Source organism: Rhinatrema bivittatum, chromosome 19 (genome assembly GCF_901001135.1).
Source record: "Rhinatrema bivittatum chromosome 19, aRhiBiv1.1, whole genome shotgun sequence".
NCBI lineage: Eukaryota > Metazoa > Chordata > Amphibia > Gymnophiona > Rhinatrematidae > Rhinatrema > Rhinatrema bivittatum.
Genome location: NC_042633.1, coordinates 39,485,290 through 39,510,019, shown reverse-complemented (window position 1 = coordinate 39,510,019; position 24,730 = coordinate 39,485,290). Strand labels below are relative to the sequence as shown.

Genomic DNA, 24,730 nt, shown 5'->3' with positions numbered 1-24,730 from the left:
CTCTGCCGCTCACTCTCTGTGCGTTACCCCGGGGCGACTTAACTTTTGGGGGTGGGGGGGGCTGACTGCAGTGTCTTACAGGTCGGAATCCCTGGACCGTGCCCCCCTCCATAGCGGTGCGCAGATTATCCGGGGCGCGGGGCGTCTCCGCCTGTCGGGTGACGCGACCGGCGCCTTATTGCTGACCACTAACAATATCCTGTCTGCGTAATTTCCCGTAGGGTGAACAAGGTCTGACGGGCCCTCCAGGGCAGGCTGGGCCACCGGGCCCCTTGGTGAGTGCTCTCGTTCTCCTTCCCGTTGGTGCTCGCCCTGGCTCTTCGTGCCCGGCAGGCTGGGCGCAGCTCAGTCAGAATGCAGCTAGGCCGCACCCTGCAGGCATCTAAGGCTCGGTAGCGCTCTGGTTTCTGTTAAAAATGCCCCAAAACATTGGATTGCTCTACGGCAGTAACCCTAAATGCCCTTTGAATGGGGGTGGGTCATCGCCCAGGCTGCGTTTCCCGGATGGTAATTTTGCCTTCCCTTGTTTTTGTTTTCGCAGGGACCTCCAGGACTGCCCGGGCTGAAGGGAGACTCTGGATTCAAGGGGGACAAAGTGAGTGTGGCCAGAAGGATGCGCCTCCTGAATTTATAGGGGACGGGTGACGGGACAGGCATCGCCGCAGGGACGGTGGAGCCTGTCACCTCCTAACTCCAGGGTTCGTGAACCTCTCAGGTCAGCCGTGGCTCCGGTCTGCATCATCTGAGAGGTGTTTTGGAGGCCAAAGAGGGACCAGGCCCCTCTCAACCTCTGCGGGTGGTAGCCTCCAGAACGGGGTGGAAGCGTACTGTTAGGCGGGTGCCGGGGAGCCCATGTGTCACTCGGAGAAATGGAGCGCCTGGGTTTCCAGCGCACCAATCCAACATCTTTTAGAGCCGGTGAGCTCAGTGGGAAAGAAACGTGCACGAGTAAAACCAGTACCTCTTCCTGAATTCCTACCCTGCCCTTGCCAGCCCTAGGGCGAGCAGATGGCAGCCCCAGAATATCTCTGACACTTTCCAAGATGGCCGCCTGCTCATCCAAGGAAACCCAACTGCGGGCCCCCCCCCCTCTGCCGCTGCATCTCAGCTGCTAATGCTTCAGTTACGGAAGCCCAAACCCAGTCCTAGAAACAAGGAGCAACCGATGACATTGTCATTCATGTGCGTGAAGGGAAGACCTTACGAGGACGTGAGCTGTGATGACGTTGTTCAACCTGCATGACTGCCTGGGCTTGGGCAGTTTTCCTGGTGGTGTTGGGCGGTCTCGTGATTGTTTTCAACGCCCCCCCTCCACCTCCTGAGTCCTACCCACCCTTCTCTACTCCCCTCCAGGGCCATGCGGGATTGATAGGCCTGATTGGACCTCCAGGGGAGCACGGGGAGAAAGGAGACCGAGGTCTTCCTGGAAGCCAGGGGCCACTGGGAGTCAAGGGAGATTCTGTAAGTATATAGAAAGGTACTATATTGTAGGCGTTCTGCCTCCTTGTTGTTGTTGTTGGTTTTTTTTTTTTAGTGGATTATGGACCAAATGATGAGGGAAGAGAGGTCCAGACCATCCGCATTAACTAAGAGATAAGTCAAGTCAACCAGGCCAAGGCCTGAAACCAGAGACTTATATGGAGGGATGTGGAGGAAGTGCTTACATCACCCACCGAAAATCACTGGAATAGGTTTTCTAACCAGCTCCAGGGTATGAAGGACAGGCTGGGAGATGTAATGCCTTTGGTTCTAAGAAATGGCAGAACTACAAGCCCCAGTATGCTATGGGGTAAAATCAAGCCTGGGCCAGCCTGTCCCTCGTGACTTAGCAACCCTGTTCTTTCCTAGAGTCAGCACTGTAACACCCCCAGCAGAGCCGGTGACATTAACGAATCACCGTGCTGCATCAGTAGGACGTTATCACCAAGGCCTGAGGCCCCTCATACATCCTCCATGCCTTTGTCTAACGTGCCTTAAAGGGCTTACCCTCTTTTCTTTCCAATTAGGGTCTCCTGGGGCCATTGGGCCCTCAAGGACCACCAGGCCCTACAGGTCTCGTGGTAAGTATGATCTCTGTGCTTTCCCCCTGGACTTTCTGGGTTTACTGCACTCTCTGTCTTGGCCTCGGTCATCTTCTTTCTTCTTTTAATTGATTTAACCTTTCAGTGTTGTCTTCTATTGTCTCTACCCCACTGAAGGCCAATGCTGGAGTCCAATAGCACTTTCCTTTGGAAGTTAAGCCAGCCTCCAATATTTATGACTGTCATTGTTTTCCTAACAGGGGCCACTGGGCCAGAAAGGCTCGAAGGGGGCACCAGTGAGTATCCCCAACTTTGTGGATGGTTCATGGGCAAGGGGGTCCCTCCGCCGTCTCCACCCGCACTAAATCTGACCTGCTCTTTCTCTTCTTTCAAGGTTCCTACTGCCCACCTCACTTCCTCACCACCTATGCCTTGACCCCTTTTCTTGTTTGCCTTCCTGCACCATGCACTCACTATTAGCTTCCCCTCTCTAACTCCTTCCCCACCCCTGCATCTTCTCTGCTTACCTCTGACCCTCTTTTCGTCTCCTCTGCTCTTCGTGGCCTGTACTCTTTAGGTGTCCTCTTTCTTCATAGGGTTCACCACCTCCTCTCTGTGCGCTTCCTCCCTACCACTCCTCATTGTTTTTTCCTGTGCTCTCTTTTTCTTATTGGCTGTTTGGACCAGAGATCTCCCCTTGCCTATCATGCCTGGGTGATCCGTTAGCCGTCGTCGGATTCCTTGGTTGGCTCCAAACCAAGCTGGCGGGCATTGAGCTGTATGTTCTTGTTGTGTTGGGCGGGAGCTCACTGTTGCGTTAACCTGGTTCCTCAACCCCTTCCCCTTTCAGTACTTTTGCTACGCCCTATCTTATTCTGTCAGACAGCAATTCATTGCTTAAAATCGGAGCTGCCATCCTCACCAAATGGAGCGTCTCCCAAGACCTCAAGCGGTGTGCAGCCCTTGCACAGAGTGAGAGGATTCTCTAGAAGCGTCAGAGTTTTCCACCGGCCGGATGTTTTCAAGGTGTGCAGTAAGCCTTGATGTGTTTGTCTTTTCAGGGACTCTTGGGCCCAAGAGGTGATCCCGGCCCCCCTGGACCTCCTGGCCCTCCAGTAAGTATCAAGGGGACACGACAGGTCTGTTGGATGATCCCGTCCCAGGGAAGGTCATTTTTCAAAGGCATTTTACCCGGGTAGAAACGGTCCTGACTGAATATTGCCCCTTCCTCGCACACAGCTACGGGTTCTGTAGTCGTGCAAATATTTTTAGCCGCATTTAAAAGGAGGCATTCCTGCGGGCGTGTTTAGACCTGGGTAGAAAAATAAAAAACATCTACGCGGGATTTCCAAAATTACATGTGTACGTGAAAAGCACACGGACATTTTTAGCACGTGGACTGTGCAATTGGTGCAGTTACACAAGGGCTGCAATAACCTGACTACTTTGCGCGCAACGCGTGAGCTGCTGAAATGTGCGTATTTTCTCATTTTAGTAGCTCTCTGTAACGAAAGCATTTGGAACTTCAACTGGGAAGAATAAAAGGAGAGGAAATTATTATTAATATTTATTTTTTTTGGTATGCGGGAACCAGACTGACTCCCATCTGCATCACTCTGATCACTGGGAGTACTGAGTCTCCAAGAGCTCATGCAGCAAGACAGAGGCCACATCTGTTTGCTCCCGTCCCCAAAATAATAACTACCTAGTTTTTTCCCCCACAGTGCCAGCCTCTCCTTTGGTTCGGAAGTAAAATAAAAGCCGGTGTGATACGTTCGTGTGGCAGGACTTGGCATCAGGGTTCCCCTCTGCCTTCTGGAGCTCGTGAGGGACTGAATGACGGCGCCCAAAGTGGGGCCAACTGGAATAAAGCAATTTTTTAGCCAAGGAGAAGGCCAAACTTGTTTCTTCCCCCCCCCCCCCCCCCGCTCTCTCCCATCCCACCACCACCATCACCTCCCCAACTCAATTTTCCTTTGGTACCCACCTCGCATATAGCCTGGGCGAGAACAGAAAACAGTAAACCTTGCAGGGCCGGACCATCGGTCATTGGGCGCGACACTTTATTTATTTATTTTAAAGGATTTTTTTTTACCCACGCCCTCCAGTGTTCGGAGCGGGTTACAGATAGTTACAATCGCAATCAAACAATATAAAAAATAAAAGCATGTATACTTTAAACAAATGAAAGGACGGGCCTGGGTGTTAAAGCCTGGCTGGAATCAGGATGGAAGTGGAGAAATAGGATTTAAGGGGGTTATGGTTGACATAGGAAAGGGAGAAAGGGTTATGGTTGACATAGGTAAGGGAGACATAGGAAAGGTATGGTTGACATAGGTAAGGGGTAAGGGAGAAAGGGTTATGGTTGACATAGGTGTTTTAAGTGCTAGCTTCGGTAGATGGTGCTCTAAGGCCCTTTTTGTACTCCATAATATTAGATAAGGATCTTAAGGGTAAAGGAATAGAGTTCCATCTGATTGGGCCTGCGATGGAGAAAAGACCGTTCCCTTATGTAAGGTGGATAATATTTTATATTGAATTCTCCAGTGCAAAGTAAACAGGGCCGGTGAGATATGTTCATGTGGCTTTTTTGGGATTTTTTTTTTTTTTTTGCTAGTTATTAAACGAGCGGTTGCGTTTTGTGCCAATTGCAGGGTGGGGGGTCTGACGGTCGATTGGGGTTGCTACCAATATAAGGAGAGTTGCAATAATCGGTCCCTGCAAGTATTGGTGATGACTGGAGCACAGTTGTAAAGGTGATCGGGTCACATAAAAGGCTCGATACGTTCGGAAAGACGCAACCTGTGGAAAGAGGACCTAGCTACCGATTTAATGTGAGTTCGGGTGACCAGCTCGATGTCGAGGACGCCGCCGAGGTTTCCGGACGTGTTTAGATATGGGAATGGTAGTATTGCCTATGGAGATGGCGTTTTGGGACGTCATTCTAAGTCAACGGCGAACGTTGCGCCGCATGTCGACAAAGCGTGTAGCTCGCTGAGCGCTTGATGAAATTTACATTGCTATAGATTGAACAAAGCCTCCCTTCCCCTCCCTTCCTCCCCCCCCCCCCCAAAAAAAAGGCCTGCCATTGAGACATTGAGAAAAATACAAGAAAACATAATGGTAAATGCAAATAGCCAAAGACCCGTTTTGACGGGCCGTGCAATCCCATCGACGCGGTGGAGACCTCTCTCTCACTTTTCAGGCTGTGGGGCCAAGGGGACGCCATGCCCCGTCGGAGATCAAAACGGTTCTATAAGTTGACGCCAGTGCCCGGGGATATCTGTGATACGCACCTTCTGCCTCGGTGCCAGCTCAAAACCCTTACCCGCGGAGTCCCTGAAGTGCTGGGCACCTCCACTGGCGATTAGGAGCAGGATCCAGGTTCTGATCCTATTCTGCCACCAATGCCCTGCTTGACCCCTCGTAAGATCACTTTAGCTCCCCCCGTTCTCAAACTTTTTTATTTATTTATTTATTTATTAAGGACTGATTTTCAAAACTGCCCCCAGCGCCTCACATGCCTGGCCATATTTTGGTTGGCTAAGTTAAGAATATTTTAATCCATAACCTAACTGGCTAGGGCTGTGCCTGAAATAGGATTCGAATCTGGCTGGCCAAAATTTGTCCAGCTAGATTTAAAAAATGCATTTGTGGCACTCAAAGACGGCCAGCTAGTGCTTTAAAATCAGCCCTAATCGGTTATCGTCCGTTGTCCAATCTAATTTTGTCCCCCGAGACACACAGGCTGAAACTAGGTGTGCAGATTTACCCACTCTGCAGGGTCAGATTTCATCCTGGAGCATCTAGCTGGCCAACCTGCGAGCTAGCTAGCCATGCCCTTCTGAAGATTCACCCCTCTGTGCTCTTTTGGGGAAAAGGACCATCTGACCAAGTGGCAAGAATTTTGCAGCACTCGTGATGCCTGAAATTAATTGCGCTTTCCACATTGCAGGGCCCTCCGGCCGAGGGTGTCCAGTCGCTGCCTCTGGAACTGCCCCGGAAGAGGAGGAGGGAGTCTGACCTGGAGCAGGAGCAGGCAGACCAGGTGCCGGATTACGGGATGCAAGAGGTCTACGCCACCCTCGGCTCCCTCAAGGTGGAGGTGGAGCAGCTGAGGTCACCGGTGGGGACCCAGGACAGCCCGGCCCGGACCTGCAAGGAGCTCCAGATGTGCCACCCAGACTATGAAGATGGTGAGGAGGGAGATGGGGGGCTTCCATCCATGTTCTGTCCTAAGCCTCGTATCACAGGGGCTTCAGTAGCCCAGTGCGTCCTAGATTTGATGTAATTAAAACATTTATAAGTCACACAATCCAGTGGTCTAGCGGTTACAAGGTGTCACACAAAACAAATGTAAATAATAAAATTGCAAACAAATTAATAATACAACAATACAAAGATCAGATAAAATAGCTTTTAAACTGTTAAAATAAATACTTAAACACTCTGAATACACCTACTATTAGTCAGTTACTATTCCTCAATATGCCATTATAATTGACATTGCAACAAATTTTCACTGAGTCACCAGGTCAGTACATCTCAGCTAATGTATTCTGCACATAAAATAACCTTAAAATTAATAAAAAGCTTGCTTAAATAGATGACTTTTAAGTTATCTTTTAAGTTTTTGTACAGGATCATTTACGCACGTCCTCTGGCAGGACGTTCCAGAGCGTAATACCCCCAACCAAAAAAAAAAAAAGCCTTCACTAATATACAAGTAACCACAATAATCAGCTAACAAGCATTGGCCTTCAGATCTTAGGGACCTCACTGGATGATACATTTTTTAAAAAAAGAGTATTTGTGCAAGGCAGAGAGCTCTCACCCAGTGCTAAACGAATCGCAACACGTATTTTGTACTGAACTCTAAAACTGACCGGTAACCAGTGTAATGCATTTCAAGCCAGAGTTACAGTATTTGCTCATTACGTGGCCCTGCCTGCCAAGAGGTCTTCCTGCCGAATTCTGTATCACCGGAATAAGCAGGTAAGCCCGAAAACGGCGAGCTGCGATAATCCAAACACGATAAAATAAGAGCCGGTGCGAGCGTCCTGAAATCTGCTAGATCCAAGTAAGGTTTTAATCTATGAAGCACTGGCAGTTCCCCAAAACTTTCCAAGCTAAAGATTTTATGTGATCCTTTAATGTTAAATCAGAGTCAGTAATGACTCCTAGGTTCTTCGCGTCTCTCCCTATCAATATTTGACATCCTTCAAAGGTAAAATGGAAGCTAAATTATCTCGGTTTTACCAATCTCTTGGGTGTGTGTTGACCAGCCCTTAATAGCTGCCGTATACTTTGCTAATGATCCAGTTGCAGAACTGGTATTAACGGAAGAGGGAAAGAAAAACCAGGTATCATCTGCATGAGAGAGTAGTGCAAACCCAAACCAGCAAGCAATTTACCTATGGGTTGAAGGTAAACATTACATAAAATCGCAGAAAGCGAGGAGGCCCTGTGGGACACCTTTTTTTCAGTACTGACCGAGTGAACGTCAACAGACCCCCATCGAACCTGTTGGGTTTCTGCGCGACAAAATTGAAGAAAGCCAATCCAGCGCAACACCTCCAGTACCTTATATGTGCACGATCTTGTGGTCCAAAGTTATCAGATGCTGAAGATACAAAACAGTAAAACGAGCAAGTAGGTAGTAACCCTTTATCAAACTGTCGTCAAAATTAGATCTTGGCAAGAGCTCTGTACTGTGTTTCATGCAAAATCTAAATCAATGGGTATCTAACACCTGTTGATCACATAAGAACTCTTGCAATTATTGCAACACAACACATTCAATAACCTTTGCTGGAAAAGTAAAAGAGGAAATGGGGGTCTATAGTATTGTAGGTCTTTTTCATCCACCTGTGGATTTTTTAACAAAGGTCGAATGGATGTTTGTTTAAGCTAAGTTGGTAATTCACCAGATTCTAGAGACGCAGCCACTGGAGTGGAAAGTGGTAAAGCTATATCCTCAGTAAGAACCTTCATGGCTGCTGTACCACATGGGTGAAGAGGACAAATGGTTGAGTTCATCCTTGTCACCATCCCAATCATCTCCGTCTTCCCCAATGACACAAAACTTCCCCATAAGGGTTTCGGTATATCATTTCGCTCAACATTTGGGTGATGGGGTATCTGCAACTTTTTTTTTTTTTTTAACATAAATTTCCAATTTTTTTGTTGAAAAAAAAAATGAGCCAAAGTTTCAGGCTGTAGAGAAGGAACAGGAGCTGAATGACTATTGACTACGAGATAAAGCGAAGGTGCTTTATTGGAAGTAAGAATAGTTATGCAAGGGGGCAGTATTGTGGAGTGAGCCATGAAGACCAGAAGAGGCCCCATCTCCTGATACAACCAGGCTCGTGGACTTGAAAATGGGCAACGCATCCCACTGCCAACCTTGGAGAACCTTCAGCAGGCAATGGCGGCATTTCCAACTATGGTTATAGTGGGTGGGCATTGATGAGGTGCATATTAACTTTATCAATGGGGAAAGGTGTGTAAGGTTTTCCTTTTGAAGGTAGCTGTGGGGGGAATGTCATGAGATTGCTTGGCCTAGGCCCGACAACCAGAAGGTAGCCTTCACTGGACTCGGCTTGCTCACCACCGACCCCCTGCACCACATGACTGTAAAACAACCGTGAGAACAATAGAAATAGACAACAGGTGCACAGGTTCGCTGGGGAGGGAGTTCTCACCCTGGGCTCTGCTTTCGGAAAAATGCGTATACCCTTTTCAAAAACACACTTTCAGTCACGTGGACGAAAAAAGGTGTAACTAACGGGTTCAAGAGAGAGCAGGCGCGAGTGTACTGCGTGCAGGCGTTTGTGTCCGTGAGCACATCCGCACGTGTGTATGTGGGAATCCTGACCGTCCAGCGGGGTCAGAGCCCTAATGGAAAGCATGAAACTGCATTATCATTGCAACCTTTGCCCTTGCTATAGCTCTGTATTATTTCCGCTGCAGTGCGCTCTTCTACAGCGTGACTGAAGCCTATAAATGGACTTACTGCTGGGATCTGAAGGGGGTGGAGATTCAGAGTCCCGTGAAGAGTTTTTTTCTTTATCTTTGTCGCGAATTCCCAGCAGGGATAAACCTCAGTTGAAGCGAGCTCTGGAGGGGATAGATTGTGATACGCGCGCAGATGGGGGTGGGATGGGTCTCAGGCACACGGTGGGGTGCCAGCCTGAGCAGGAAACACGAGCTGGTACCCAACCTGAAACCTGCGTGACAGCCAAGGCTTTCCCCTCTGCTCTAACCATGCGGGGGGGGGGGGGGGGGGGGGGCAGGTCCTGAGGCTTAAGCGCGCTGGCTGTGGCACCCCAGAATGCTCCTCCCTGAAAAAACGAATTGTTACGACTGCAAATGGTGAAACCCTTTATGCCCGAAAGGCTCGGGATTTCGCAGGACCATAGTCTACGCTCACAGAGTCCCTTCCCCACCGGCCTAATATTTCTGCTTTGCTTCTGCCTCCTCCATAGGTGACTACTGGGTCGATCCGAACCAGGGATGCTCCAGAGACTCTCTTAAGGTTTTCTGCAACTTCACAGCTGGAGGGGAAACCTGCCTGTACCCAGATAAGAAACTTGAATCGGTAAATACAGAGGAGGAGGGCAGACTCTCTACCCTAGAGGTAGCCACACTGCCATACTGAGATGAAGGCAATCTAACTTTACCGCCTGGAGTGCCAGGGGAGTGCGGGGGGAGTCCGGCTCTGTCACTGACTCTCTGTGTGTGACCTCAGGGGGAGTCACTTTATCCCCCTGTGCCTCAGCTCTAATCCCCGGCTTTGTCACTGACTCTCTGTGTGTGACCTCAGGGGGAGTCACTTTATCTCCCTGTGCCTCAGCTCTAATCCCCGGCTCTGTCACTGACTCTCTGCATGTGTGACCTCAGGGGGAGTCACTTTATCTCCCTGTGCCTCAGCTCTAATCCCCGGCTCTGTCACTGACTCTCTGTGTGTGACCTCAGGGGGAGTCACTTTATCTCCCTGTGTCTCAGCTCTAATCCCCGGCTCTGTCACTGACTCTCTGCATGTGTGACCTCAGGGTGAGTCACTTTATCCCCTGCCTCAGCTCTAATCCCTGGCTCTGTCTCTGACTCTCTCTGTGAGACCCTGGGGTGAGTCACCGTATACTCTTTTGCCTCAGTTGTAATCTCTGGCTCTGTTATTAACTGTCTGTGTGATCTCAGGGTGATTTACTTTATCACTCTGTGCATCAGTTGTAATCCCCGGCTCTGTCACTGGCTCTCTGTGTGTGACCTCTGTGACTCAATACTAGTGCGGGTTTTAATTCCTTTATATTTGATGAGAGCATCAGTTTAGCAAAAGACAACCTTAACCTCACAGAAGGAATCTCTTCAGCCCCTCAATAAGGGACACACTGTCACAGAGAGACACCAAGACAGGGAGGAAGACTCCCTGCACCCACACAGGGACAGACCCTCACAGGGAAGCTCACTTTGCAGAGATAAACTGGAAGGAAGCTGGGGATCTAGCGGGATACAGTGCAGCAGGGCCCCCGGAAACTGGATACAAGGCATGCGCCAGGGCTGGCTGACTGCCCTCTCTCCCTCCGCTTCTCTTTTTCCCAGGTTAAGCTTGCAGCTTGGACAAAGGACCGCCCTGGAGAGTGGTACAGCACCTTCAAGAGAGGCAGGAAGGTGAGGACCCAGGGAATTCAGCCTGAGAGGGTCAAGAGGTTTGGAGTGGAGGCAGCGGGGGGCAGGAGCTTCACCCCATGTATCCCATATTCTAAGCAGCTCATCCATCGCACAAAATTAATAATCTATTGCCAGGCACTGCCTTCACCTCTACCGCCCTGCGCCCCCATCGCTCCACAAAAAAAAACAACCAAAAAAATTTGCCACAAAACCTCAAAACTTTCCGTGGCCGATTTCCTCATTTGCTCTCGCCTGTACTGTAAACGGCGACACCGCTGCAGCTGTAATTTTATTTATCGTAAAACTCCGGTGCTAATCCACCTTGATGCTAGTTTAGGACGAGGCGAGACATCAAATGATCCGAAAACAAATAAATCGCGTCTCCCAGCCGCTTCTCTCTCTCCCACCACCACCACTTCCGCCTTACTCCGCGGTGGCCACGAACGGCAAAGCCCGTCCCTTAGCACGGCGGTGCGTTCGGTTACGCGTCGTAACAACCCCCCCCCCCCCATCGCCGCTTTCTGCAAGCGTTCCCGGAGTCCCGTTCCCTGCAGGCTCGCCCCGCTCCTGTCGCTTTCCCTTCCCTTTTAGTTTATAATAAGTGCGACTTTGACACGGCCAACAACAGAGCCCAATCCCCGGCCCGCCTATGCTGCGATATCCTTCAAGGCGGACGGACGCTCTTTCCTGCTGGCGGCTTTGTGAGCCTGAGGTTCATTTAATTAGGGTGAGATTGAGGGGGGGGGGGTGTCGTAGCGCGTCTCTGATACTGGAGGTGTCACTTCTGGCGCTAATTAATCTGCCCCTGCAGAGTGTGAGTGTGCGTGGAGAGGGCTAGGAGAAGAGCACGTCCAACAGACTCACGTCCAGCAAAGTTTAATTTAAAGGGAGAGATCTCCGAAACCTTACTTTATATATTATATTATATATATATATATAATATCAAATGTCCCCCTAAAACCAGCCCCTTCCACCCCTTATCTCTGCCCTCGCAATGTTCCCCAATTCAGAAGGTGATCGGATGCCCCCCCCCCCGGGGTCCGCAGGGGACCAACTTGTGGATCCGGTCCCAGTTCAATCAGGACCAGGATCAGCCGGACCTCACTTTACTCCAGAAGAGAGATTTTGATATTTGATTTTTTTTTTTAATTAAATTTAGACGGTTTGCCCTTCTCTCCCCCTACCAGAGCGCGCCACCATCCATCCCTCTGGCAATTCACTCGGGGGAGGGGGGGGGCTGAATCACGATTTCCCCTCTCTCCACCATCTCACTTTTAGAGGCTACCGAAGAGAGGTGGGGGGGGGGGGGGGTGCGCACATGACCCGTCCCTGATGAGAGCCTGACGGAGAGAGGCGGGGTGACTGGCAGGAGGGTTCTGTGCGCGATAGCCCCCCTCCCCCCCTCTGAGAGAGCCGGGACAGGTAGCCGCAGTGTGGGGGGACTGAAGGGCCCTCTTCCCTGCTTAATTCAGGACCCCCCTTTCTCTCTCCTCCCCCCCCCCCCCCCCCCGGCAGTTCTCCTACGTGGATGCAGAGGGGCTCCCCGTCCACGTCGTCCAGCTGACCTTCCTGAGACTCCTCAGCGCCAACGCCCGGCAGAACTTCACCTACCACTGCCAGAACTCCGCGGCCTGGCGCAACGCCGCCTCCGGGGGCTACCAGCGGGCCCTCAGGTTCCTGGGGGCCAACGACGAGGAGCTGACGCACGCCAGGACGCCCTACCTCCTCGCCGCCTATGACGGCTGCGAGGTAAGTCTCGGGCTGCTTGGAGGATTCTCCCCCACTCCCCACGTCTGTGTCTCGGGGGGGGGGGGAGGAGCTTTCTGAGTGGATCTGGGCATGTCCGCTCCCCCCCCCCCCCCCTGATAAAGATACAAGGAAGGATTTGCATCAGAGCAGGAAATGGGAAAAAGGTTGGGGATAAGAGCAGAAGAAGCCAGCGATAAGGCAGAGGGAGGGAGAGGATCATCACGCTGGGGGTGGGAGGTGGGCGTGAGGCCGTGCAGGCGCCCCCCGGGCACACACCTAGCGGGGAATTCAGCCCTGGGTGGAGGTCCCTCTCCCACAAGGCTTCCACCTAAACTCTTCCTAACACATTTCTCCACTCTCCCCCTTCTTTCCACCTTCCCATCTCTTCTTCCACTCTCCTCTCCCCCCACCATCTCTCCACTCTACCCCCTCCACTCTCCCCCTCCTTCTATCCACCCTCCCCCATCTCTCCACTCTCCCCCCTCCTTCTGTCCACCCTCCCCATCTCTCCACTCTCCCCCTCCTTCTGTCCACCCTCCCCATCTCTCCACTCTCCCCCCTCCTCTCCACTCCCCTCCTTCTGTCCACTCTCCCCCCACCCATCTCTCCACTCTCCCCCTCCTTCTTTCCACCTTCCCACCTCTTCTTTCCACTCTCCTCTCCCCCCACCCATCTCTCCACTCTCCCCCTCCTTCTGTCCACCCTCCCTCCCCCACCCATCTCTCCACTCTCCCCCCCTCCTCTCCCCACCCATCTCTCCACTCTTCCCCCTCCACTCTCCCCCTCCTTCTGTCCACCCTCCCCCCCATCTCTCCACTCTCCCCCCTCCTTCTATCCATCCTCCCCCCCTACCCTTCTTTCCACTCTCCCCCCCCCTCCTCTCCCCAGCCACGGAAAAGGCAACGAGAGGGACCGTCCTGGAGATCGTCTCCTACAAGTGGGAGCAGCTCCCGCTCAATGACGTCGCCCGTGTCAGACTTCGGAGAGGCCAACCAGAAATTTGGATTTGAACTAGGCCCAGTTTGCTTCAATGGCTGAACGATGGGGAAAGAAAAAAGGTGGGATGGGGTGGGGAGGGCATTGAAAAAAAACCCCCACAGAAGCAAAAAAAAAAAAAAAAAAAAGTTTTTTTAAATTCTCGAAAACATCTTTTCATAAACTCAACAGTAACGAAAGAAACTCCTCCTTCCACACAGCCGCAGTTATCATGAGTTGTGTTTATCTGTGTCTTCCTGGGGGGGGGGGGGGGGATGAGGATGGGGTATGCATTTGTGTTTTTTGTTGTCCATTTTTTTTTTAATTTTTAAAAATTGTACTTGGAATGCTGAAATAATTTACCCTTGTAGGGTCCGGGAGGCCTGGAGTGGAAGGCTCACCCGCACTTCTTCCCTGCGCTCACAGTGCATGGAGGGGGTGCATGGGGGCGGGGGGCAGGCTCGGAAGGGGGTCCCTAGCGGGCAGAGGATGCGGCAGAGCCTTTGGTGCCCTGTAACAACTGGTTTGGATTTTATTTTATTTTTTTTAATTTTTATAAAATTTTTATAACCGGGTAGCCTCGGCTAGCATGCTCCTCCCCTCCCCTCCCCCCCCCCCCCCCCATGTACGGCCTCTGACTTTACTACCCTGACCTCGGATACTCCCTTCGACCTCCATCCTTGACCACTGACGGACCCCTGAGCGAGGTTCTGGTCCAGAATCAGTGGCGGGATTGTGATTTTTTTTTTTTTTGTGGACATTCTGAATTTTTTTTTTTTTTTAAATTGAAGTTGGCATTCAGAGAAGTTTTCCGCAAAGGGTTTTTAACTTGATCGAGCACCGTAATAAGGTTAAAACCCGTCGTAGCTGCGGCAGAAGCCTTAGGAGGAGGGATTCTGGGGACTACATCACTGACTCCCGACGAGGCTGCCCACCGCGTGCGTGGACCTCCCCCTGCTGGTGCCCGACCCTGGGAAGCGCGTCATGGGCGACCAGCCAGCTCCAAGTCCTGGGGGACAGGCGGAGCCAGGTCTGGGTTTTATCTCCAGGGCATGCTGGGATATGTAGTTCCTTCGGTGTCGCTTTATGACTGTAACCTGGAAAGAGCCACGTGGGCTCGCGTGCGCGTGCCTGCAGTGGTTCACACTGAAGGGCGCAGCCGTAGTATAACGCACACGCATATATTCACGGATGGTATGAAATAAGCTGTACGAGCGCACGCGTGTGCGCACGATTTTATGTGGACACGTGCACAAATGCCGCCTCTTGCCGCGTAAGTGAGGGGGATTTAGCGGGCACGCGCAGTGATGCAGTTTCCAGGTTCCCCCTCCCTCCGTTCATTCCCAGTTTGCCCAGGTAAAGGACGGGGACCTCCTGACCCTCCTAATTAACTAGCCTACCTTTTACCCTCTTAGCCCCGACCCTTAAAGTGGAGATGTGCACGTACTCGTGCGCGCCAGCCCGCCTTCGGCGCGCACAGGGCTTTGGAAATTAGCCTTCACGCGCGCGTTCCCGGCGGAGAGGTGAAGAGGGGAGGGAGGGAGGAGAGGAGAGGCTGGGGCCGGGTGCTGGCAGCGATGTGGCCCCTCCTCCGCCTCGCATGGGGGGAGGGCATGAAGCAAGGGAAGGGGGGGCCGGGAGGTCATGGGTAGGAATAATCCCTGGAAATCCCGCCGTTTCGGACGCATTTAGATTAAACAATATTCTCATCTCCCCCCCCCCCCCCCCCACCATCCCCGACCTCCGCTCCCGGTCTCTCCGACCCACTGTCCGAACTTCGTCCACAATGTTTGCCGCCGGCAGTTGCGTCCCTGAGTGTTTCAGTGCTGTTGGATTTTAAATCCCCTCCCCCCCCTTCCATATGGTGCTAGCATCCCTAAAACCAAATATGAATTACGAATCAGGCCAGCTGTAAAGCCTTCCTGGCTTGTTGGTTTGTTTGTTTTTGGTTTTTTTATTTTGCAAAAAAAAAAAAAAAAAGAAAAAATATTATATATAGACTAATTTATGTTTCCACCGAAGTTACTTTGTCCAGCTTTTCTGTGCGATCTCCATCCTCACGGAACTCTTTTGGTGGTGGGAAAGGGGCGGGGGTCGAGCGGCCCCCTGGGTTCTCTGCGCACGTCCTGGTGAAGAAATTTGGGTGAAATCTAGAAAGTGGGCAGGGTGTTGGAGAGGAGGCGAAGTTACTCGTGGCCCGCCCAGCGGGGGCTGTCAGGCACGGCGGGGGGGGGGGGGGAGACCCTGTGTGCTATGCAAAGGAGACCTGCCCTCCTCCGCCCAGGATGTGATTTTGCGCTCTCTGTAAAGGAGACCTGCCCTCCTCCGCCCAGATTGTGCTCCTCTGTAAAGGAGACCTGCTCTCCTCCGCCCAGGTTGTGCTCCTGTGCCCTCTGTAAAGGAGACCTGCCCTCCTCAGGTTGTGATCCTGTGCCCTCTGTAAAGGAGACCTGCTCTTCTCCGCCCAGGTTGTGCTCCTGTGCCCTCTGTAAAGGAGACCTGCCCTCCTCCGCCAAGCCTGGCACCCTGCAGCCTGTACCATAGGAGATTATAAAGGGTGCCTCACTGGAACCGAGGGATGGGGTTTTTTTTTTTCTGCTAATGGTAGTAAAGAAAATCTCTATTGAAGGCCTGAGCCATTAGCGGAAGTCTCTCTAATGGTTCCCGCTCTGAATGCTGCCATTAGGCTAATTCCACAGATTTATAATGGAATGAGAAATATTTGGATTGCAGGCGGGGGGGGGGGGGGGCGGGTGTTTGTGTCGGGGCAGTACAAAGCTGCAGCGTTCATTAAAAGATGAGACGCGAAAGACCCCTTTCACCGGCGAGGACAAGATTTGAGGCACGGCCATCAGGGACTCTAATCCCCCCGCTCGGCCGCTCACTCCGTGTCCGTAGGGTCATGGATTTGGTGTGCACAGACCCAAGAGACACAACCAGGCGCTGGGCTCTGGGCTTTTCCTATCAGCGACCTCCAAGATTGCCAAAACAACGTGACAAGGAGGCAGCCAGAGCCAGAGGACGCTGGCGTGGGGGAGGAAGGAAAAAAAAAAAAAAGGGGGTGATAAAAAAAAATACCTCTGCAGGAGGTCATGGGTGAGGGAAACCCCCCCCCCCCCCCCATCTTGTGGGGCCGATGCAGTATCGAGAGTGAAAAAAACCCCCTGTGCATCCAGACCGGGCGCAGGTTTTTCAATGCACGCACATTCCCCCTCTCCCGGGCGCCTGATGCAATATGCAAATGAGTTGCCACGCTGAAGAGGACGTGCCGGGGATCCCTTGTGCGTCCCTAGCTGGCCCGTGGCATCGGGTGCCCAGGAGACCTGGCTCTTCGCGGGTTAGGAGAACGGACTCTCAATTAACGAGCGTTAGCCTGGCGCCTCCAAAACAGCGTGTCCAGTCCGTGGGCTAACCTGCGCGCTGGCCTGAGCGCGAGATATTGCATCGGCCCCCCCAACCCCGTGTGTCGTGGCTGGATCTGGATGCCACGACCTCTTAAAGGACATAGGCAGGGCCGGGCCCAAGCCCACAGGAGGGCGACTGAAATGGTGCGGAGGAGAGTGCAGGAACAGCCGAACGCGATGAGCTAAAGCCTCACACACCCCCCCCCAGAGGCGAGGAGGGACGAGGAGCAGAGCGTGAGGGGGAGAGTTATGTTAGAGGCATTCAGAGAGCGCAAAGATATAAATCAGACACAAAAGGAAAAACGTTTTTTCAGAGTTAAAAAAAAAAAAACCAAATGGTCCAGACTAAGAGGTCCTGGTGTGAGCCTCTGTCAAAAGAAAAGCAGAGACGGGATTCATGAAAGCCCGGGTTGCAAGAAAGCGAAGCGGAAATCAGACGGGGATGGGGGGAATCTGCGGAATTGCACCAGGAAGAAAATTGGGCAGGAACGGGATGCACCTCAAAGTCCTTATCCGCTGCACGGCGGGGCTGGCAAGGTCGCGGTGGGGAGGGGGTGGGGAGAGCAGGGAGAAAGGTGTCTCCAGGGTCATCCAGGGTCACGGCCCAGCAACTCACCCAGGAAAGGAAAGCTTTGCAGGTGGAAAACCAGTGTCTTGGGTTAGGGTTATCCATGACAGTAGGGCACAACCCAACATGCCTCCTTCCACACCGCACAACCTCTGGGGTTCCGACGGCGCCCCCAAGAAAGCGCGCTAGACGTATGAACACGAAACTGGAACCTGGGACCGCCTGAAAGTTTCCAAAGGTCTGGGTCATCCCTACGTCTACAGCAAAAAAAAAGTGGAATGGTATTTCTGCCGTCCAGTCACTCCTGGGTTAGCGGATTCCCTCGCAGAGAAAGGGTCAGCAGGGATTCCTGTCGAAAACGGCGCCGAAAATACGAGATGACTGGAAGAGAGGGGACGAGCGAGTGGCTCTGGAAAATCAGCTGATTCGGTCCGGGACCGGCGATGGTTTCGGAGTGGGGGGACAAGATTCAGCTTGGCCTGGCCTTACGCCAGCGTGCCGTGGTGGGACAGGATTCGCCCCTTCGAGCGGGGCTCTCTCCTGCGCTTTTCTGTTGCTCTCTGATCACCATGAATGAGGGGTGGGGGGGGGGGGGCAAAAAAAAAACAAACAAAAAAACAAACCAACCATGAGCAAGAAAACGATGGAAGAGAAACACTGGCATTCATATTCATTCATCTACAAAATTAATGTATTCCTTAAGCAAATCCCTGGAAATTATGTGAAGCATGATCCCTTCTGGTTCTGCAGCTCATCAATCAATTAACATTGATGCAATTAAGCAAAATCAATTACATGCCAAATTGGAGCAAGCAAATCAAAGGCTGGAAATCGAATACTCACAGTATGAATCCTCGGCTAATCACAAAAAAAGTACATAACTTTTTCGTTTTTAAAAAAGGGGGACCTGAAATACATCTGGCAATAGCTGCATTACAATGGAAGCCGAACGAGCTGCCAACTTTCGTCTCTCTCAAGGCAGCGAAGGGGGAATTCCGACTTCTACGACTCTTCCATGGCTGGACCTGCTTCAGGACGTGAAGGGCCCGAGAGATCGTGGGCTGACTCCTTGCTGGGATCACAATCCGAGGATGCCAAAGAGCAAAAGTGAGCAGGCAGCTAGCTAGGGGCCCCAATCAAATGCCATGAAGTTAAAGGAGAGACCGTCCACGCGGCTACACCAGTGAACGCCAACATGGGTAGACTTAACGCCGATGGCTGAATAATACCCACCGGAGCTGTGAATACGGGTTTTATTACCATTTCTCACTGCCAAGGGGTATCTCCCGGTTTCCAGGCGTACAAGGTTGACCGCCTGCAGGATATCATTCCTCAACCATGCTGGTTTTGAGTCATCCTCACTTCATTGGTCCTCTGATCCCCAACTTAAACCAACGCTAACTCTCCCTCTCCCCCAGTAGCTTCCCTCTAAGTTCTGCAATAATCTAATCAGCCACCAAGGCTGGTGAGGCTGCAGCCCGAACACCTTACGAAGCTCACCTGTCTCTATTTACCTGCATGCCCCCAACCTCTGCTTTATAACCGCACCCCTCCCCAAAATAAATCCCAACTCCCAGCACCTCCAGTTTGTAATCCACAAAAGGACATCACCTTCTATCCTCGGGCTTTTTAGTTTTTCTTAGAAACCTCTCAAGAGGAGCTTCGTCAAAGGGGGTATCTACAGTGGTGTGGCATTACGGTTCTAACGCTGCCTGGCGACTGACCGCCCCTCGCTGTGAGGTCTGAACTCTGCGAGCAGTGACTACTTTTCAACATTGCCGAGTCTGCGTTGGCATGGCCGTCATGATGCTACCAGTCCCTCGGCACGGCCTGGTGAGCACGGTCTCTCCTCCCGGTGCCGTAACAGACTAGAGTTGACATCTGGTTCATCACAGACCCCCCCCCCCCACTCCCAGCTCTTGGCATTGTCAGTGCTGGGGCGTTTCCATGCTTGTCCCAGCCTCGCCTCCAGTCTGATATCACCATCATCTACCTCTCCCCCTCCACACACACACACCCATATCCCCTCCACCTCCATCGGGCAGTCCTTCCATGCATCGAACTGAAAGACTTGTGAATTTCTCCTGCCATCAGCAGAGATACCTGGGAACGGACTTAGGAAGGACCATAAGGCACATCCATTCTCTGTCCAGTCTGCATCCCGGTACAATGCCACAGCTCCCGAGTGCTCTCTGGCGTTTCCCCTCCGTTCTAGGCGACCGGGCACCCCCTGTGCTAATGGCCGGGATTTCATGAACTCTCTAACTACTTTCATCCCCCTTCCCCTCTCCTGGGAGCCCATTCCATGCCCCAACGCACAGAAATTCATCTCGGGAGCCCTATCATGCTCCTGGCCCGGTTCTCACCCTTTATAAATGTCATTACACTGCCCCCTATAAATTGTAGGCTCGCACTGTACAGCATTATCCCTTCAATTACCAGAACAGTAATTGCTTGCTGTGAGGGGGGGGGGGGGGGCAGGGGGAGAGGAGGAGAAAGCTGCCGCCTGTCACCGTCCAGCAACGTGTGCAGCTTCCCTGAGGATGTCCAATATGCCCTGCGCTTCATAAAGAGATGGTAATTTATTCCTCGCTGCTAAACTGCACCGCTGACCTTTCCCTGCTGCTAATTTTAATCCACCATGGGGGCTGATGAACAGGCTCGTGGCTGCAATCAGTCTCAGTAATGCAAGAGGAAGCCATCTGGGCTAGCACAAGAGACTTTGGGGGTGCTGGGGAGGGGGGGGGGGCTGTTCATGAGATTGTTTCGTGTTGTGCACCCCTTTTACAAATTGACATGTTCTCGGCACCCCCAGAAATAACCATCACCTTGCCCCCTCCTCACCCCATATCCACTGCACTCCCAGTAATAACCATCAACTTGCTACCATCACTCCTCACCCTGTGTCCTCCAGACCCCCAGTAATATCCATCAACTTGCCACCATCACTCCTCACCCTGTGTCCTCCAGACCCCCAGTAATAACCATCAACTTGCCACCATCACTCCTCACCCTGTGTCCTCTAGACCCCCAGTAATAACCATCAACTTGCCACCATCACTCCTCACCCTGTGTCCTCTAGACCCCCAGTAATAACCATCACCTTGCCACCATCACTCCTCACCCTGTGTCCTCCAGACCCCCAGTAATAACCATCAACTTGCCACCATCACTCCTCACCCTGTGTCCTCCAGACCCCCAGTAATAACCATCAACTTGCCACCATCACTCCTCACCCTGTGTCCTCTAGACCCCCAGTAATAACCATCACCTTGCCACCATCACTCCTCACCCTGTGTCCTCCAGACCCCCAGTAATAACCATCAACTTGCCACCATCACTCCTCACCCTGTGTCCTCTAGACCCCCAGTAATAACCATCACCTTGCCACCATCACTCCTCACCCCTGTGTCCTCTAGACCCCCAGTAATAACCATCACCTTGCCACCATCACTCCTCACCCTGTGTCCTCCAGACCCCCAGTAATAACCATCAACTTGCCACCATCACTCCTCACCCTGTGTCCTCTAGACCCCCAGTAATAACCATCACCTTGCCACCATCACTCCTCACCCTGTGTCCTCTAGACCCCCAGTAATAACCATCAAGTTGCCACCATCACTCCTCACCGTGTCCTCTAGACCCCCAGTAATAACCATCAACTTGCCACCATCACTCCTCACCCTGTGTCCTCCAGACCCCCAGTAATAACCATCATCTTGCCACCATCACTCCTCACCCTGTGTCCTCCAGACCCCCAGTAATAACCATCATCTTGCCACTATCACTCCTCACCCTGTGTCCTCTAGACCCCCAGTAATATCCATCTCCCTGCCCCCTCCTCACCCCGTGTCACCTACACTCCCAGTAATAACCATCACCCTGCCCCCTCCTCACCCTGTGTCACCTACATGCCCAGTAATAACCATCGCCTTGCTCAGGGGGACGCATGGGTACCAAACACAGGACAAAGGCTCATGTGTGCAGGTTTTTGTGCAGGGACCTTAGCCAGACAAATCTTGTGAATTCTGACCTCTAAAATGTCCTGAAAAGATCAGTGGAAATATGGATTTTGGCGTGTGATGCATAGAGTGGCCAACACAGAAACATACCAAATGGTTACTAGGCAAGGATTTTAAAGCATGGCTACAATCAACCAGACACCGATGGGATGGTTTATAGGGGATTTTATGTACTGTAAAAATGCTTTATTGTTGATTCTAATCCACACTGAATGGGTTTCCAACCTTTGGAAATGCGGGATGTAGGTTTCAAATTAAATCAAGATTTACAAGCAGCCTAAAGAAGGATTGGTTTGTAGGTGGGACTTGAATAGGGGCCGGAAAGGAGCCAGTGTGCCAGCGGATGGGGGCGGGAGGGAGCCCTGGCAAGAGGAGGGTCCAAAGGTCGTTCCCCCCCCCCCCCCCCCCCTGGCATTTCATTTTAAGCACAAGCTGGAGTGGGCTGGCGGGGAGGGTGGGGGAGGAGACCTAAACATGAAAAGCCCAAAAAAAAACCCCCACAGAACCTGCTCTGGCTGCTGCCTCTCCCTCCTCCCTTGTGTTGGTCACTTGGGCTGTTGTTGGGGGGGGGGGTGAAGGGGAGGGGGCGGGGCCTGAGCCCTGCGGCCTCTGAAGGAAGGAGGGATCCTTCGTGAACTTCATTTGGCCCGGGAATCCGCTTGGGTGGCTCGGTGCTGGCAGAGTCACGCAGGGCAGAGAACCGGGAGGAAGGATGGGGGGGGGGGGGGGGGGGGGGTCATGACGTGAAGGTGATAAAATGCTGCTGCTGCCGCCCCTGAGAGGGCATCCGGGCAGGGGCAGCTCCCGCGTGTGCTCGGGAAGGCGGCGGCTGTCCGTGGTGCTGAAGACAGGGAGGGGGCTCCCTCTTCCTCCCGCCTGCTAACATTAGTGAACAGCCCCCCCCCCCCCAGGACTGGAGCGTCAGGAAGCTGGGCAGCCCCGACCTTGGTGTGGGTTGGGGGGGGGGGGAACGCTTGGTTGCTAGACCCTCCCCTTTTTTTTTTCATTTACGGAAAGGTCCCCCCCCCCATCTGAGAGAGAGAAATTGATTTTAAGCTCTTTTTGCCTGAGCAGGGTCACTTGGCAGCTCTTTTAGAAAGGGCTCTACAGGGAAAGGGGAAAAGCCTTTGGGGGCTACTGAAGTGGCCACCAGGGCAGAAGATCCGGGAGTCCTTCATGCTGAGTGCCCAGGCGGCACTTAACCCCCCCTTGGCAAAACAGCAACATGAAACTGTGAATTCTTTCCATTGCACCCTGAGCCCCTAAATCACAATATATTTAGATAGTGGATGGGATGGGGAATGACTCCCAGCTGTAAGCTAATGACAGCTCCTTGTGGTAAGGCGTGGGGGGGGGGGGGGAAGAGTCGGGGTGCAACCAGTACCCATTACTATTGCAGCCAGACCCCCCTCTCTGGGACTGACACCATGGTAGCATTACTGCTGTGCATGTAACACTATATAACACTATTACAGCCAGACCCCCCTCTCTGGGACTGACACCATGGTAGCATTACTGCTGTGCATGTAACACTATATAACACTATTACAGCACACACCCCTCTCTGGGACTGACACGATGGTAGCATTACTGCTGTGCATGTAACACTATATAACACTATTACAGCCAGACCCCCCTCTCTGGGACTGACACCATGGTAGCATTACTGCTGTGCATGTAACACTATATAACACTATTACAGCCACACACCCCTCTCTGGGACTGACACGATGGTAGCATTACTGCTTGTGGCATGTAACACTATATAACACTATTGCAGCCAGACCCCCCTCTCTGGGACTGACACCATGGTAGCATTACTGCTGTGCATGTAACACTATATAACACTATTACAGCCAGATCCCCCTCTCTGGACTGACACGATGGTAGCATTACTGCTGTGCATGTAACACTATATAACACTATTACAGCCAGACCCCCCTCTCTGGGACTGACACGATGGTAGCATTACTGCTGTGCATGTAACACTATATAACACTATTACAGCCAGACCCCCCCTCTCTGGGACTGACACCATGGTAGCATTACTGCTGTGCATGTAACACTATATAACACTATTACAGCAGACCCCCCCTCTCTGGGACTGACACCATGGTAGCATTACTGCTGTGCATGTAACACTATATAACACTATTACAGCCAGACCCCCCCTCTCTGGGACTGACACCATGGTAGCATTACTGCTGTGCATGTAACACTATATAACACTATTACAGCCAGACCCCCCCTCTCTGGGACGGACACGATGGTAGCATTACTGCTGTGCATGTAACACTATATAACACTATTACAGTCAGACCCCCCTCTCTGGGACTGACACCATGGTAGCATTACTGCTGTGCATGTAACACTATATAACACTATTACAGCCACACACCCCTCTCTGGGACTGACACGATGGTAGCATTACTGCTGTGCATGTAACACTATATAACACTATTACAGTCAGACCCCCCTCTCTGGGACTGACACCATGGTAGCATTACTGCTGTGCATGTAACACTATATAACACTATTACAGCCAGACCCCCCTCTCTGGGACTGACACGATGGTAGCATTACTGCCGTGCATGTAACACTATATAATAACACTATAAATCAACAATACGAAGATTCAGTGACCTCCGACCAGGGCTTCCCACACTTGTCCCGGGGTCCCTGCAGCCAGATGGGTGTTTAAGATATTTACAAGAAATGTTCAGGAGATAAATTTGCATGGACACCGAGTATCCAGTGCTTGAAAATGTATCTCTTGCATATTCAAGTGGGTCTGTGGCTTCTAGGTCAGGTTTGGGAAGCAGTGCCTCACATACTGCAGGGTACTTTACATTATTTCTCAAGATGGAACATACTCACTTCCCAGCACCAACCTCGTTCCTCAACTAACTTTGTCACCACAAGTCAGAAATCTTGGAGTCATACTTGACAACCAAATGAATTATAGAGCTCTCATCAACAATATAGTAAAGGATGGATTCTTCAAATTACAAGTCTTAAAAAGACTTAGATCACTCCTCCATCTCCATGACTTCCGACTGGTTCTACAAGCAATCATTCTCACGAAAATAGATTATTGCAAAGCTCTTCTAGTGGGCCTCCCCGCAAACACCTTAAAACCATTACAGATGTTGCAAAACGCTTCGGCAAGGATTCTAACCAAGACTAACAAAAGAGACCACATCTCACCAATCTTAAAAAGCCTATATTTATTTATTTATTTATTTATTTATTTATTTATTTATTTACTTTTATTTACCGACATTCGTGCAGCACATCATGCCGGTTTACAAAGAACTCAGG

At 51.7% G+C, this 24,730-nt stretch overlaps 1 protein-coding gene across 1 annotated transcript in view; it reads left to right on the top strand.

Annotated features, from left to right (window-relative positions):
- The window catches only part of COL5A3 (collagen type V alpha 3 chain), a 123,314-nt gene extending 100,639 nt beyond the window's left edge, over window positions 1-22,675 (top strand). Inside the window, exons 57-67 of the mRNA XM_029584539.1 lie at window positions 222-275; window positions 542-595; window positions 1,354-1,461; window positions 2,007-2,060; window positions 2,282-2,317; window positions 3,083-3,136; window positions 5,977-6,217; window positions 9,509-9,621; window positions 10,623-10,691; window positions 12,207-12,440; window positions 22,484-22,675. Of these exons, the coding sequence (XP_029440399.1) occupies window positions 222-275; window positions 542-595; window positions 1,354-1,461; window positions 2,007-2,060; window positions 2,282-2,317; window positions 3,083-3,136; window positions 5,977-6,217; window positions 9,509-9,621; window positions 10,623-10,691; window positions 12,207-12,440; window positions 22,484-22,675 (1,209 nt within the window). The remainder of the gene's footprint in view (window positions 1-221; window positions 276-541; window positions 596-1,353; window positions 1,462-2,006; window positions 2,061-2,281; window positions 2,318-3,082; window positions 3,137-5,976; window positions 6,218-9,508; window positions 9,622-10,622; window positions 10,692-12,206; window positions 12,441-22,483) is intronic.
- The last annotated feature ends 2,055 nt before the right edge of the window (window positions 22,676-24,730 follow it).